Below are 15934 nucleotides of genomic sequence, written 5' to 3'. Positions count from 1 at the left end.
AAAGCTGCACACTGCAACAAGTTACATTAATTCCAATGTAGGCAACAAGTCGGCCTAGATGTAAACAGCTTGTAACTCTACAGCCATTAGGATAACTAGCCTTTTTAAAAGTAAATACAACAATTGCAGGTTTTACTGTTGAAACTTATAAGAATACATGTTACAACACTTTTTAATGCCCATCACCCTGCCTTAGAGCAAGATATGCCTACCTTACAAATATTGTAAGGGGAGGACTTGGCTTTGCCTTTGCTTTAAATGGCAAAGCTGAGTTAAAACTGCTCTTCCAGTCTGCAACGGCAGACTGGAAGCCCTTTATGAAAAGGTCTGGCAACAGCACTTTCCAGCCAGGCTGCTGCTTTACGGGGCACTTATGCGGACATTTAAAACTATTACTTTTTATTTACTGCCTCAATATAAGCGCTTGGCATCTTGGAATAGTAAGTAAAATAAAAACCACCATCACAACCGCGATAAGCTGTAAGTACGTGCATGCATGTTGTCACATGGGGGTGTATATGTGATCATGTTGGGATATAGTAAACTAAGAACAGTGTTAGCTGAACAAAAGGTCTCTCTAGGGTACAGTTTGAGATGGGTCCATGCTCCAGACATGCTTTATCCAGGAAAGCCACCCACTCGGGTTAGGGAATCACCAGTTGTAAGAGTGGAACTTCGATGCTTCAATCTCTTGGAAGTCTCACAGAATCTAAACAGGTATCACTGCTTCCATGGCCTCCTTTCGGTTCTTTGGTAATCGTCTGTAGCTAAGGAAAGTGAATGAGTGGATGGTGGCTGAGAGCACCCAGGTGAGTCGCAAGCACATTCCAGCATCAGTTTTTTGTTACAAAGTTGTAGTTTTTTCCCAAGTCAGATGAAAGATGTTCTCGAGCTGATAAGAAACTCCGAGACATCTCCCACTGCTAAGGGAAACGTGGCTACTGGAGGTGCAGGAAACTAGTAAAGAATTAGAGGAGGGCACAGCTCTATTGAATTATGGGTGTGATATGAAGGCTTAGTAACTGCTTATTAGGTGAGAAAAGTTAATGGATTGATTATTTTCACTCTGATACACTGACTCGATGCACAGAAAAAGCAGCCATCCAACCAATCTGTGTTTCCCCCAAACACATGGAAGCCCAGCAGCACAGATCCAAGCAAAGGCTAATCCTTAAGGCAAGGAAAACGTCCATGAAGTGTTATAGGTAGACTGTCAAAAATGGAAGAAAAACGTTAACGGATTTGTAGGAGAGTAGGGTCTGCAATCTTATGGTCACCCCCGATTTTTGCTTTTTGCTTCACTGGTTTACGACTTTCCCTGGCTGTGGGCCTGCTAATCAGACCCACAGCCTAGCTGTGCTCTCTCTAAATTGACAACCATGTACCTTAGGTGCATATCTAATTGGATACTGAGTCACCTTATCAGTCCCTGTACAGTGTACCTTAGGTACCCAGGGCATAGGTGCACCCAGGACCTACCAGGGGCTTCAGCATGTATTACGCCACCCCTGGCTGGCCATCCAAATCTGACACAACTGGCTGATCAATCAGCTGGGGCAAGGTGGTGTACCCTTTGCTTCAGATATAGTATCCCTATATCTAACCCTAAAATGGACACATATCCTCCTATCAGTCACTCCTATGGTAGGCCTTATCAATCCTGAAGGCAGAGTGCTTGGAATTATGTGAGATGGTGCTCTAGCATGAGCCGAGCCTGTCTGCAGCTTTCGGAACCAAGTCCTTTAGCTGTTTCCATGATAACGCTATACCATATACTCTTAAGTGCATTATAATCCTCGCGGTTATTGCCAACTTTGGTATAGAATTATCAAAACATGTCGAGTAAGGTGTCATACGAATTGGAATACTACCCCCTCGCCTATTCTGGCGACGGGGGTAGCATTCCACCTTTCTAGAGGGACACGACATGTATGTAACTGTGAACCCTGGTTAAAGTTAACTCGAGCCTCAGCATCACAAAATGGATGCTGCCACCTTTTCTGAATAGTGACTCGCAAGCCGTCTGGCTGACCAAACTACTCACTGCCAACTTCTGCCACAGCTGAACCGCTACAGGAGTAGCCCCGCCTCCCGCCGCACGACTCCCGCTGGTTCAGGGAGACTGCCGCAGAGCGGAGAGCGGGGTCTGGGTAACTACATCCCCCAACAGGCACTGCACCAAGCACCATCAAGAAGCGCCAGGAGGCGCATAAAAGTAGCGCACAGCCTGCAGAGCGGGGGAAACCTTTTCTGAATAGTGACTCGCAAGCCGTCTGGCTGACCAAACTACTCACTGCCAACTTCTGCCACAGCCGAACCGCTACAGGAGTAGCCCCGCCTCCCGCCGCACGACTCCCGCTGGTTCAGGGAGACTGCCGCAGAGCGGAGAGCGGGGTCTGGGGAACTACATCCCCCAACAGGCACTGTGCCAAGCACCATCAAGAAGCGCCAGGAGGCGCATAAAAGTAGCGCACAGTCTCCCTCGCGGGACGCCGGGCGAAGCCCGGGCCAAGGGCGGGCCCGTTTCAGCCCGTTCCAGACTGTTCTAGGCTGGGCTGGGCCACCCCCCTTGGTTTTTACGCCCCAGACGCTGCCCTCATCTCTTAAAGGTATTGACTTGACATTTGTGTACTTTGGAACTAGACTTCGAACCTTTACCATAATGACCAGGGGTACCAGAAGCAAGACTGCTCTTAAAACTGCTTTGTTTACAGGTCCTATTGACCAATTCATTACAAAAACCACTGAGGCTATTAATCAAAATATTTCTTTATTAGAACGTAGGGTGTCCCAGGACCTTGCAATCGCCCGGAGATCCTCAATGGGCCTCATAGCAGCGGCCTTAACCCCACTGCCATCAGCTTCTCCTATCCCAATTCTAATACAGTCTGATGCAACAGCCCAAGTTCACTCCATCCTAAGTGCTGTTGATCTATCGGCTACCAACCTGTCATTGGAATCGACAGGGAATCTTGAGACTACCCTGGACCTTGAGCAGATTTTGTCTGAAGATTCTGTACAAGTAACTCGGCTCAAGGGGGTTAGAGAAGGTGCTGTTCCAAAACAGCTAGAACCCCAAAAAAAGGGGAACACCACCAAACACCATCATAACACCAATAAAAAGAAAGGGTCTATCGTACCACCACCTAAGAAAGCTCCATCCAGTAATAACTCTGCACCACCTGCCTCATCTAATCCACAATTTCCTACACTGGACAACGAACAAGAGGGCGGCCCCAGTCCGATTGACTGCGACACTCCACAGTTTTTTGCCAGATTTAGGGACTTATTAAAATACCATCTCCAACCTCTGGAACGGAGTATCATGTCAATTGAAAAGCAACTTGCCATACTCCTCGTTAAATTACCCAACCAGACCTGGGCGGGATCTGTTAAACCTGGGGGGGCCCCGGTAGTGGTCAATCCTGGGGTTATATCAGCCAACTCAGATAGACCGCCCGTTCCGTCCAAAGCTCAGACTAAAACTAAAACTAAAGAGCCATCAACCCCAATACTATCAGCTTTAAAAAATTGTGCAAAATCTAAGTCAAAAGCCAAATCTCCATCTCAGCCACCTTTATCTAGTCAGCAAAATTCTTCTCTTCCCCCCCCTGTAGTCCCACCAACAGCTGCCAACCACACCATGGCCAAGGTGTCCTCGCAGCCATCCCAAACTAAACCCCCGGTGCCCCTAAAATTAAATCCTTCAGAGGGCAAGAGGGAGCCTAGATCCAAACGCCCAGTTCATCTGTCACCTGAGGTCTCCCCATTTACGGTGATTCTAACAGGAGTACCTGAACTGACAGCAGGAACAGATGAACCATCTTGGTCCTTTTTGAATAAAATCCTTCAATGGCTTAGCATTAACAGGCCATTACAGCCCCCAAACACCAGTAGAATATCAGCTGTACGCAGAGTACCATGGGTGGGGGCGAGCCCTAAGAGTATTCAGGGGGACTGCGTCATTGTTACCTGCGAAGATGCGTCCACCGTGAATCATATCTGTTCGTGGCCAGATTTAGAGAAGAAAGGGGGAATCGACACTCAGACTCTTCTTTTTCTATCCTCCCGTATACAACGACCATCTCCCAATTCCACCTCCTAAGTGGGTCTTACCCCCAGAACAATTCTGGAATTATGGAGGTCCATGGTTGACCCAAAAGAGCAGGAATAGGGAATGGGTACCTCGTCCCTGGTATCCCAATAAAGGCCACTTTATGGGCGACGAGTGGCGAGGCATTCACACTAACAATAGATTTGACTGCCTTGAGATGGTTGACTGACTTCATGTTTCACCATCTCTATGCCAGTCTGACAATAGCCAGTTGGTGTTGGATGCACGTATGCAACTTGTCCACGCTAGCGATCATGCAGCCCCTTGTATGGATTATGTACCCCCCAGTGGACAAATGGCCATACGGGAGGGCCCTGTACAGGAAGGCAGCCCCACTGAACCTCTTCCTTCTAAATCTTACATATGTAACAACCAAACTCCCATTTGTAGCCCTGGTCCTACCGAGTTTACTGGCCTTACCCTCATTTCCTGGAATATTGCCGGAATTGCAGGGAAATTGGACACCCCCTTCTGGCCTAAGTTTATAGGGGAAGGATTTGATATAATCCTTCTTCAAGAAACTTGGTGCCAAGAGCAAATAAATATAGAAGGTTATTCATCTCACTGTCTCAACGCCACCAAATCCAGTTCAGGCAGGGCTAAGGGGGGTCTTTTGCTACTTCTGTCCAATAAGTTGTGTAACTGCAAAGTCAGAAGTAGCTCGACTGTGGGAACTCACAGCCAGGTAGTGAGGGTTGAATGTAGTAAGGGAAATGATTTGGTCCTTGTTAATTTTTATAACAATATCTTTGATGCCTCCAGAGGGAATATTTTATTTCCTCTGGAAAAGGAAATTGTAAGGGTTCTCAGCATCTCAAACAGAAGGGCAGACATCCTATGGGCAGGGGACTTTAATCTACAGCCATGTCATCTATCAAAAGGTAACCCCTGTGGCTTTGGAATAGATACGGTTAACCATAGGGGGGTGCGGGCGAGTATGAGGATTCCCTTCATTTCCCACATTGCCATTATGGTTCAATGTTAAACAAACTGTTAATTAAACTAGACCTACACCTGTTAAGTTGTAACAAAAATAGATTGAATGGCATCTGCCCTACCTTTACAGGGAGGGACGCTGGGACATTTATAGACCATATCCTGTTCTCCAGTACAGGAGACTTTCTAAACCTGTGCATCAGAGAGGAAAGTCTAAGTGATCACAACAGCATCTGCGTTACCCTACCGGGTCGAGGTGCAAAACTAGCGACTGGTGAAATCTGTTCTACCGATTTAGTCCCGATCAGACCAAATGGTCTGAGGATAAAATGGTCTGGAACCAGCTCCATGGCTAAACAGAGGGAGGTCATAATTAGTTGTAAAATTGAACTCCGTTATTGTTTAAAAAATGTCATCAACCCTGATATCCTGTTGTCACAATTTATCAAGATCAACACCATCATCGATGGTATTTTTACCAAGAAATCTCCATCTAACAGTTATAAAGCGGGGATGGTTTGATAAATCCTGTACAGCAGCCCTACGGGAACTGAAGAAAGCTTTAGGTATCAAACCCCGTGACAGCAACGGAATAAAACAATTAAGGGTTAACTATAAAATGGCAATTTCCAACAGGAAAAAGGTTTTACAAAGTGAAGCCTGGGATAAGCTAAAGGAAGCAACTGAGACCAAAAATAGTAAACTTTATTGGGAAACAATTAATAGCCCATTTCTAAACACTGATGGTATCCCGGAAATAACTTCCTACGTTGCACGTAATGACTGGATTATCCATTTTACTAATATTTTTAACCCAGAAGGGATACCCCTAACTGTATCAGCTACTGATGCTTCCTCCTGGATATCTCTACCTCTGGGAGTAACCCTGGAGGAGGGTCATGAAGGGCTCTCCAATAGCAAGGGGGGGAAGGCCCCCGACGGGGTACCCATTGATTTACTAAAAGCAGAACCAAACTTGTGGGCTCCTATTCTGGTGAGGACTTTTAACTGTGCAGCAGAAGGTAACATTCCTCCCTCCTGGGGCCAATCAGTTATTATTCCCCTATTCAAGAAAGGCAGCAAATCTGAGGCCTCCAATTATCGTCCGATCTCTTTGTTGGACGCCTCAGTAAAGGTCATGAGCAGAATTTTGCTCAAAAGACTAGAAACCTGGGCCACAGACATGAATATTTTAACAAAAGTGCAATATGGCTTCAGGAAAGGTAAGGGCACTTTGGAGCAATGTGTAAATTTGGACCTCATTATTAATAAATACACCTTAGCCAAAAAGGGCAACCTCTTTTTATGTTTTGCTGACCTGAGCAGCGCGTTCGATTTAGTTGACCACGCTATTCTCTGGCAGGTTTTGTTAGAGTCAGGGGCACCGAAGGAAATTGTTCACTTTTTGGCCAGGCTATACGAGAAACTATCCTGTAAGGTCCGTTATGGCACCCTAGGCAAATGCACGCCGTTTTTCAAAGTTTCTCGGGGTATTCGCCAGGGATGCGTACTGGCCCCTCTTTTGTTTTCCCTTTTTATTAACTGTATTGATCGCATCCTGGCCGATACCCCAGCAGATGCTCCCCTAATTGGAGGCAAACCTGTCCCAATCCTACTATACGCGGACGATGCTGTCCTTTTATCCCGCACTCAGATTGGGTTACAGCGACTCATCGATAGATTCATGCTGTTTATCCAAAACAGGAGGCTCCGCGTGAACAAATCCAAGACTTATATAATGTCGTGCGGGCAGTCTGCAAACAAACCGAAGCACAGCTTTTTCTTGGATAGCGGCAAGATGACACGTTAAATCATTTTGTTATTTGGGAATTACTTACACCAACGACGGGTCATGGACATCTGAGTTCGACAACATCAGGTTGAAAATGATGCGGACTACCAGTAGTATATTTCGATTTGCATCTAAGCTCGGATCGAGAAGTATCTCAGATATGATTAATATATACAATATACGCTGTGTTACTTCTGCATTGTACGGGGCGGGTGTGTGGGGTCATATTGAAGGCCCTTCGCTCCAAAAAGATGAGAACAAGTTTTTAAAGAGACTGTTATGTGTCCCCCCTTCTGCCTCTGTCCAACTTATTCATGATGAGGTAGGGATCGAGTTTATTTCTGACTTAGCAGCCGTTCGGCCACTCTTATTGTGGCGTTCTATTTGGGCTAAGCCAGAGACTCGATTCACTCAAGAGATTATTCTTGATTGTATAGGATTGGATTACTCATCATGCATCCAGTGGTTGAAATACATTCATTCCTGGTACAAAACTTTATTTGAAATTGATGTTTTCCTTGACCCCGAACTGGCGGTTGCAATCCCCAAAAAAGAAATCAAACAAACATTTTTAAATTTCAAAAAGAAAGGGCGAGACAAGGTGTATGGCAAGCTGGCCACCGTGAAGTTCTATAAGGAACTAAACTTAACCCCGGGGTTTCAAGCCTACCTTTCGAATGTTTCTCGCCCCTCCCATCAATTTGTACTAACCCGAGTCAGGCTGTGTATTGTACACCATCTTGTCGCATTCCCTAACCAGAAAATAAGATCCGAGACTCCCTGCCCGTGTGATAACACCTCACGCCAGAGCTGCTGTCATTTTGTACTTTTCTGTAAATTTTATCACTTTTAAAGGGTAAGTTATCTTAAACCCATCTTTTTAAAATACAATATTCGATCCTCAAAGAGCGCTCTAGAGTTACCATCTTCCCTAGAGAACGTGGATATCTGTTTCTTTGTTGCCACTTTTATATTGAAATGTACAGCTGCCAGGAAGAGCATAGTGCTGCTATAACTTCATATATTACTGTCTGTACATAAATGTCTAACAGTTTTTTGTATATTAATCTTGTAATATGCCCTTTGCATATAAATGTATGGTCTTTTAACTTATTCACACATGAAATCAACCTCCCCGTGTTTTCCGGAACCATATTGGAACATTGCTTTAAAATGTACAGCTGCCAGGAAAATCACTATGTGTGATAATTATATTTATTCCTGTCTGTACATGCATGATTTCCTTTTTTTAGCTTTCTAGCTCCATTTTATACTTTCAACCATGTATTGTTGCCCAGTGTATGTCAGAGTATGTTCCCTTCTGCCTTAATGAATTATTCCTGAGTTCATTTGAGTCACTTTGTTTAGAATAATTACGTGTGCAATGAATTGTTTTTAGATGTTTATGCTTGTATGATTTGTATTTCTCAAATCGAATAAAAGCTTATGACTTGACTTGGATGCTGCCACCACAGACACAAGTCTGACCTCCTGCTGCTGGGAGTCCTTCCGGCGAGGGAGGCTTGGACAAAGGGTTTCCTGCCTTGGGAGGTGCTAGCACCACCCCAGACAGGATTTTGTGTATTAGGTAGGACAGGGCTGAAAGGAATGAGACATGCCTGGGGCACACAAGGTGTCCCTGTGCATACTCCGGTCTAAACCAGTTCCTGGGGCACTCCAGCCCCAGAGCTGGCGCAAGACCGGACAAAGGATAGGTGGTGTAACCACCCCCCTTCCTGGTCCCACCCAGAGGAGGGACCTAGTCGTAGTACAGCCCCCTTTAGCCGGATAAAGGTAGGAGCTGGTCCCATTCCAATTAGATTATCCTGAACAACTTTACAAGAATAAACTCTGGACTTCGACGTTCTGCTCCACAGAAGACTGAAGAAATCTCCCTTGAGGGCAAGGAGTGTCCAGCCTGCACAAGCAGGCACCATCAGCGTCCAGCGGCTTCCCTTTGTCGTCTTCCTGCAAGGATCCAGACTTCTGAGCCCGACGAGAACCGGATCCCCAGACCTCTCCGACCTCTACCTACATCTGCAGCACAGTGAGATCCGTGGGAGCGACGAGACACGTGGGACCGGCCATCTTGAGAGAAGCAGCACTTCGCTCCAGCACGACTTCAGAGGCATCCTCGTCCAAGTGCTTGGGGACTGAGAAGCCCCGACCCCGAGCAGCTCCTGCACCGAAGACCAGCCCTCCAGCATCCACGAGATCTGCGTTGGGCCCTTCTGCCTGTTTGCTGCTCAACGTGTTGTCTGGTCACTTGCCGGCTGGCTAGTGACCTCCTAGACGACTAACTCCGAAATCTTCACTGCTGGTCTGGTTGCTCCAGACTGGCCCTTGCTCCCTTCTAAGAGGAGCACCACGGACCCCCCTGGCCCACTCCAGACGCCGTTTCCACTCACCGCGTGGGTTGTCTTTGCCAAGGCCTGTTGACTCCGAAGCCGACACAGCGAGCCTGCGTGGGACAGCACGTGCCTCCATCCTGGCCGTCGAAGACACCACCTGGTCCACGTGGCTGCAGAGACAAGCGTCCACCCTCACCTGATCGCGACGACGACATCTGGTTCCACTCCAGTCACTGGCTAGTGACTTTGAACATTGTCCCCTCTGCTTTCAGGTTCTTCTCTTCACTGATCCACCCTTGGATCACACAGGACATCTTCCTCCTGACCGCCTGCAGCATCTTTTTCTCCAGGCTCCATAGACTTCAACGCCGGAACCCGACACGACTTGGCACCTATGCCCCCGCAGCCCGTGGGTGAGGTAACACGAGCATTTTGGTGATCAAGGGTAGCTTGACTCTCCTAGTGTCAAGTTCCACATTCGTTTTAGTTCTACCTAGTCAGGATTGTCCGTACTCACCTTTTTCTTGAACTGTACTGTCCATAGACACTGTTACGCATCTCGCGTGTGAATTCACACTCTGCACACGCGTTCCGTGGGCCTCCTATTACCTACCTAGAGTTAGTATAGCGTGGTCCCAGCGATCCTACAGCCTCTGGACAGCTCCATTCCTATTATCGACTTTCACATTCCACTTACTTAGTATATGGTTTGTCGTGCCCCTAGGGCACCATTGTAAATTGTGCAAGTTGAACGTATTTTTCCTAAGAGATTGTCATGTGCTTAGCCCTCTGACCTCATAAAGAGTTCAGAGGTGTATGTTAGTTAATAAATACTTGTTTATTTTCATAACAACTTGTGTGGTGACCTTTCACTTGGTATTCAAGGGGTTATGTGTGGTAAAACAGCTGGCTTCACATGCCAAAAGAGTTTAGCCTAAGACTGCTTCGTCCATGCTACCACTAGGATAGCTGGTCTATAAGGTTGACTTACAACCAATCACCATAAGGGTTGTTTGGACTGATACAAGGTGATCACTATAACTAGTGAGCATCATATATCAGGCCAACTTCTCACAGGATTAAACTAGGGTAAGCTTTTATGGTGGAAGGAATCCTTCTGAATAGTTAGGAGGCAAGGACAATGGGAGGGCCGACTATCTGGCACTGGAAAGCTGCCAGAAGCCAAGTGTGCCTAAAATAAAGAACATTTGATGCATTAATGTATGCACCAAAACATTTGAAATCCCCTTTGCACCAGGCTGTAAGTGGGGATAGCCAGAGGGTGGACAGCGAGTGAGTACTTCCATAAATTCCAATGTTACCTAATTGGAACGAGAGATGGGGACAACTACCGGGCAGCAGATACAGAAATATTTAAGAAAAGAGCTTCTTCTATGGAGAATATACTACTTTTGAAACAAGTCGTGATTAAATAAATCAAAGGAAAAGTGTAAACTGAACCTCTCATATGTGAATATTCAATACACAAATTAAAAACAAAATCACGTCGAACGACTTCACTCATTCATGCAGAGAAACTTCAGCATGAAATGAACTAAGTCAAAGGATACAGGGAATAACTAGTATTACCGATCTGAGAAAAATAGTGTTACAAAGCATAGTTTGGTAAGAATTCTATTAGCAGATTCTTTATTCTGCTAGCAAAGTAAGAAACCTTCAGTTTATTGCACTAAGCACCAACACTAAAATTAGTTAAGAGGGAGTAGCCAGCGCAGGTACCCTGTAATCTTAGTGTGCTAGTAAGCACTGCTCTAGAGTCTGCTACTGCACATGGTATGCGCTGCTTTCTATCACACAAAAGCTTGATTGCCAGCTAAAATACACGCATATCTCAACACAAACTAACATTTACACAACTGTTGCAAAAGCAGTGAAATTACCACCATACCTGAAGTTTTACAATAAATGTTTACCCTTGCACTACATTGCCACACTTCTTACTATACCAAACTATAGAGAGCTACTGTGTGGAAAAACATTCAAGTCACCCAGATGAGAAGAACGCTAGAAGAAGTTCTTAGTTTAATTTGACTTGCTAGGCCACTGCACAGATGCAGAACACCTGCTCAAATTGGAGGAAAGGGGCTGCAGCGTCACAGTTTGCTGTTCCTTACCTGAACCAATTTTGATAAGCCCATTGTGCTGGATGAAGATTGTGTCGCACGTCAAGTTGCCATGGATGATCGGAGGGTCACAGGAATGCAGGTAGCTGTAAATCAATAGAGAAGATAAGCACAAGCAGTTGCCACCTCACCCCCTACATCAAGCTTCCGCAATATACATAAAGTAGGATCGGACTCTTTTGTACTCCAAAACATCAAGTGGATGAAGATGGCACATGTAACGTAATACGACACCTTAAAGACATGTTACTTCTTAAAGAGTGTGAAATCTGTAGCCTGAAATGACTGCTCCTCTAAATGTCAATGGAGCACAAGAGCCAGTTCTGATCCTACATGTAATCAAACAAACTGGACCGATATTTTCCTTAATACGTGGTCTGGAAAAGAGCATTAGGTTCAACAGCTTACATTTTAAATCCAAACCATGTTGATTTAGATCCTGAAATCGGTTGTCTGGGAGGTGGCATAATCAATCTGGATACAACATGAAAACAATAAGCAGGCTATTCATTATAATGTATACACACACAAATGCTACTAAATAATTTTGGCAATGGGCTGTACAATGACAGTTAAAGGTTTTAAAGTAGACACAGAGCAAAATCAATCTAAAGAAAAGTGGCAGTGCATCACAATAAAATTAAACTATCTGAAATACAAGCAAAAGATCTAGCGACATTAGTGTTACTGGAAAGGGATACAAAACGACCTACAGGTTATAAAGTGTCATCAACATTCTACCCGCTTGCCAAGTAATCTACAGGTTACTTGAATTTGTCCTCCGCTGTTTAAACTTTATAAAATAACATGGAAAGAATTATATTTTATGATTATCGAAAATTGGTCATACAACAAGATGGGGCATCATTTTCAGATTAGTACCATGGGACATTCTCTCAATGTAGGTCTAAGAACTTTATTGGCTTACAACCAGTTGTCCAAGGCACAAGGGACATCTCTTTTGGCAGACATAAAAGCTTAGGCGGCAGGGGGAGGGCAGAATTATGAGTAATTCTATAGAAGGGTCGGAATGGGGCTTTGTTGAGGGAGAATTAGAACAGAGCTATAACTGGGCAAAGGATTGTGGCAGAAATGGAATGTCGAACAGGATCGGAAGGCAAACAGACAGGCAGTGGGATGGTAAATGAATTGTGAAGGGAAGGAGCTAAACTGAGCCCAAGGACTGGTCAGCGAAGGCAGAGATTGGGTGGCAAAGGCTGGTGCATATTGACGTGTATAGTGAAGCAGAATATTGCATAGGAATAGGCTGCTGGGTGAAGATGAGGCTAGAAAGTAATGAGGAAACAGGGTAAAGAGCAGAAAGGATTCGTGGTTGGTTGAAAAACACAAGCCATGGAGAACCAGTGGAAAATAAGGGTGTAAAAAGGTGGCATGTATGCTGTAGGGAGAGGTAAGGGCGAAAAGAGTAAAAAAGGTAGAAGGGAGAAAGCCTTTGACAGAGGGACAGAAACCCCCAAGGCCAAATACAGGAGTAGTTTGTCACAGTTTGTGATAATGTGAGTTACCTAAGAGCAGAAAGGATTTGCGTACACCATCGTTTCCAAGCCTTTTCATTCATGGTTTTGTGGTTCTTCTTAGTCTTCTTCAAGAACTGTTTCAAACTACCAGATGACATGTACTCTGTGATGAAGATAACCTGAAAGGGAAAGACCATCACCACTAAGCTCATACTACCAAACAAAGCCTTCTTACCAACAGTATACACTCTTACATCCTAATAAATGTCCGCTCCAGAACTTTTTTTTTTTTTTTTTTAACTGCCATGTCAGTAGAAATCCTCCAAATTATTTTCTCCAACGATTCCATGACCCTTTTCAAAATGAAACAATTACATCTAAGAATACATATAGTAACACTTTATTCTAAAAAAAAGTCATGCTTCTCAAAAACCCAATGCAGACCAACAGAAGCAACAGTAGAAATGTGTGAATATGCATCTAGGATGTTCTGAACACAGCAAAACTCCACAGCAACCATTAAGTCAATCAATGATCCCAAGAGCTATACACTGCTTACGCATCCCCCACGCCAAGCAAGGTACAATTGCAAAAACAAAAACAATACAAGTGTCCATCCACATAAAAATAACCCCCAAACAAACATGGTGAGAATGCCTTCGCACAGTAAGAGGCATTTCAAAAACTGGCTTCAACTCTCCCACATGTACTCCACCGCCAGACGAAAGACCAAGTGAAGAAGAGAATTTTACTGAATAAGTTAACAAGTATTTTCTTGAAACTTTTGCCCATTAACCGTATAACTGAAGAGGAAGACCAGCTGATATCCTCTGCTCTACCTTCATATAGTGTGGAGGAAATCAACAAGTCATTAAAACATCAGAAGTATTTTCTTTTCAGAAATTAAACTCAAGGCAAGAGGAAAGAGCGTCCCACACCTCCAGTCTGATTTTTTTAGGTGGAGTCTGATCCAGCGCGCATACGCTGCTCTGCGAGGCTTTATGTAAGGGCTTCAAAAATCTGACAACACGCTTGTGTGTGTGTTTTTATTTTGGCCACAGGCTATTGGCATTTGCGTGCATCTCTTTAAGAAAGATAGCAAGTACTTTGGCAAAGGCGGGTGCATGGCCCGCCTTGGTCCGCCCGCGGTCTAATGCTTGCGGTTACCCGCACGGGCGCCATCTGATTCGAATTATCGTGCCCAGACGCATGCGCAATAATTCAAAACAGATGGCTCGCTGTGGCGCGCGCACACCACTCGCGTGCTTGTTTTAAACATCAAAAGCTCGGCGTGGTATTTACCGAAGAGCTGTATGAGAACCGCCAACACAAACTTGGTTCCTGCATTTTTTTTAATTAGAAATGGAATTCCAGGCGAAGCTGTGATGATATGTGGGTGTAGTTCGGATGAGGTCATCACCGAGGCACGTAATACGCCCAAGTGCAACGCGCTGTGGTCGTAACAGAGAAACGTCTCTTCCGTGATCTGTTCTTGTGTTTCGTGTAGAAAGTTGACTGCATGCTTCTATTTTTGGCTGATTCAGATGCAGGTAAGTCGGGCGAATCTTCCTTTGGTTAGTTAATCTTGGATTTTTTTTTTTAGTTTTATTGTATAGTTAATTAGAAGTCCTTGAAGCTGGCTGGAAACTTAATTAGGTCACGTTCAGTGCTTTTATAAAGAGTAGTGAGTGGGACTTTTATACATACATCTGGAATGAAAGATGACCGTCCTTTCGGTGATAGCTAAAAGAGTTGCTGCTCGTCTACATTGTTTTAGTTCCTTTGCTGGGTTTTGTACAGATAGCAGGCACTTGGGTTATACTTCGCACAGTAACAGTCAAGTAAGAGCCTGGTGTCCGTGGTGACATTAGTTGCATTGCATCATGTTTTCGGTGTGCTGAAAAGTGTTATAAATGGAAGTGTTTAAGGTTATGCCGAAATTACACGGGTGATGTGCAGCATTGGGTCTCCTCGTCATGGCTGTACCTTTATGAGGCAAAGAATATTGAGTACAACTGCTTAACAGCACCACCAGTGTAACAGAAATTATTTCGTAAGTCGGTTAACTCTCACCAATAACACATTTGTTGAAAAACACACCTAATGTAACCTTTTCTAAGTCGAGCTCGTCAACTAAAGAACTTTTTTCTGGTTTAAAAAAGAAACCCTGCATAACAGATGCAATCTGTTGTTTATTTAACCTAAGTGGACTACGACTCAGGGACGTCGTGATTTCAAACCCTAGGGTAGTAGCAGTATTTAGATGGCATAGATCTAACCTATCCCTAAAGCATAATCTCTCGATTGAATATAAACAGGACTCCGACGTCAGCGCCCACACTCCTTTTGGGGTATCAGCCCTCGTTTGAGCCATTAATTTGGCAGGCACTAGGCTCATGCACAAAAGTGGGATAGAGTTTATCAGGTGTGGGAACACTGACGGAGGGGAATTTGTGGAAACCCACAGATTTTAGAATTCTCACAGAAATGTAGAGAAAATGTGATTATTTTTGCCAAAGCTTGAGGTTTGAAGGGCTCCATGTGTCAGAAATGGTAAGGGGATCTAGGCAAGATAGACCACCCTGGGCAGCCCTCTGCTTCAGTTTTTCAAAAATGTCTGGGTTTGATAGGTTTCTCTGGGTGGCGGCTGAGTCAAAAATCCACAACTAACCACATAAAAATAAAAAATAAATGATTTCATTTTGATGGGGGAAAGGTCATAGCTCCAGGTCACGTTTTGGGGTGGTTTGTGCTGCAGCCGCTAGGCCCACACACACACAAGAAAATTTGTTATTATCAGTTAGATTTCTCTGCATTTTTGGCTTCCAACCATAAGCTAATGTTCAACAAACATTTTGTAAAATGCACTCCGAATCCCAGGGCAGTACAAGTTCAGAGGTGTACAAATAAACATCCACTGTTCCTTAACTCAGTATCTTGGGCACATTTCAGAAATACATAACTTCCTTCATACCCATTTTTCATTCATTATATTTTGCCATATGAATCGCTGCATCTTCTGCACACAAAAAACATATTTAAGCTGCAGCTCAGTTGTTGGCACCAGGTTGCATGTGTTTTTTGAAAACCTACAAACCCATTATATCTTTGACCAGAAG

At 44.5% G+C, this 15934-nt stretch overlaps 1 protein-coding gene across 1 annotated transcript in view; it reads right to left on the bottom strand.

Moving 5' to 3' along the window:
* NRBP1 (nuclear receptor binding protein 1) overlaps positions 1 to 15934 on the bottom strand; it is a 349434-nt gene that overhangs the window by 219443 nt on the left and 114057 nt on the right. The window contains exons 5-6 of the mRNA XM_086928169.1: positions 12864 to 12994; positions 11329 to 11423 (exon numbers count right to left, since the gene is read on the bottom strand). Coding sequence (XP_086784295.1) covers positions 11329 to 11423; positions 12864 to 12994 — 226 coding nt within the window. The remainder of the gene's footprint in view (positions 1 to 11328; positions 11424 to 12863; positions 12995 to 15934) is intronic.

The sequence above is a fragment of the Lissotriton vulgaris genome, chromosome 6, assembly GCF_964263255.1.
Source record: "Lissotriton vulgaris chromosome 6, aLisVul1.2, whole genome shotgun sequence".
Classification (NCBI taxonomy): Eukaryota; Metazoa; Chordata; class Amphibia; order Caudata; family Salamandridae; genus Lissotriton; species Lissotriton vulgaris.
This window is presented reverse-complemented; position numbering and strand designations above follow the sequence as displayed.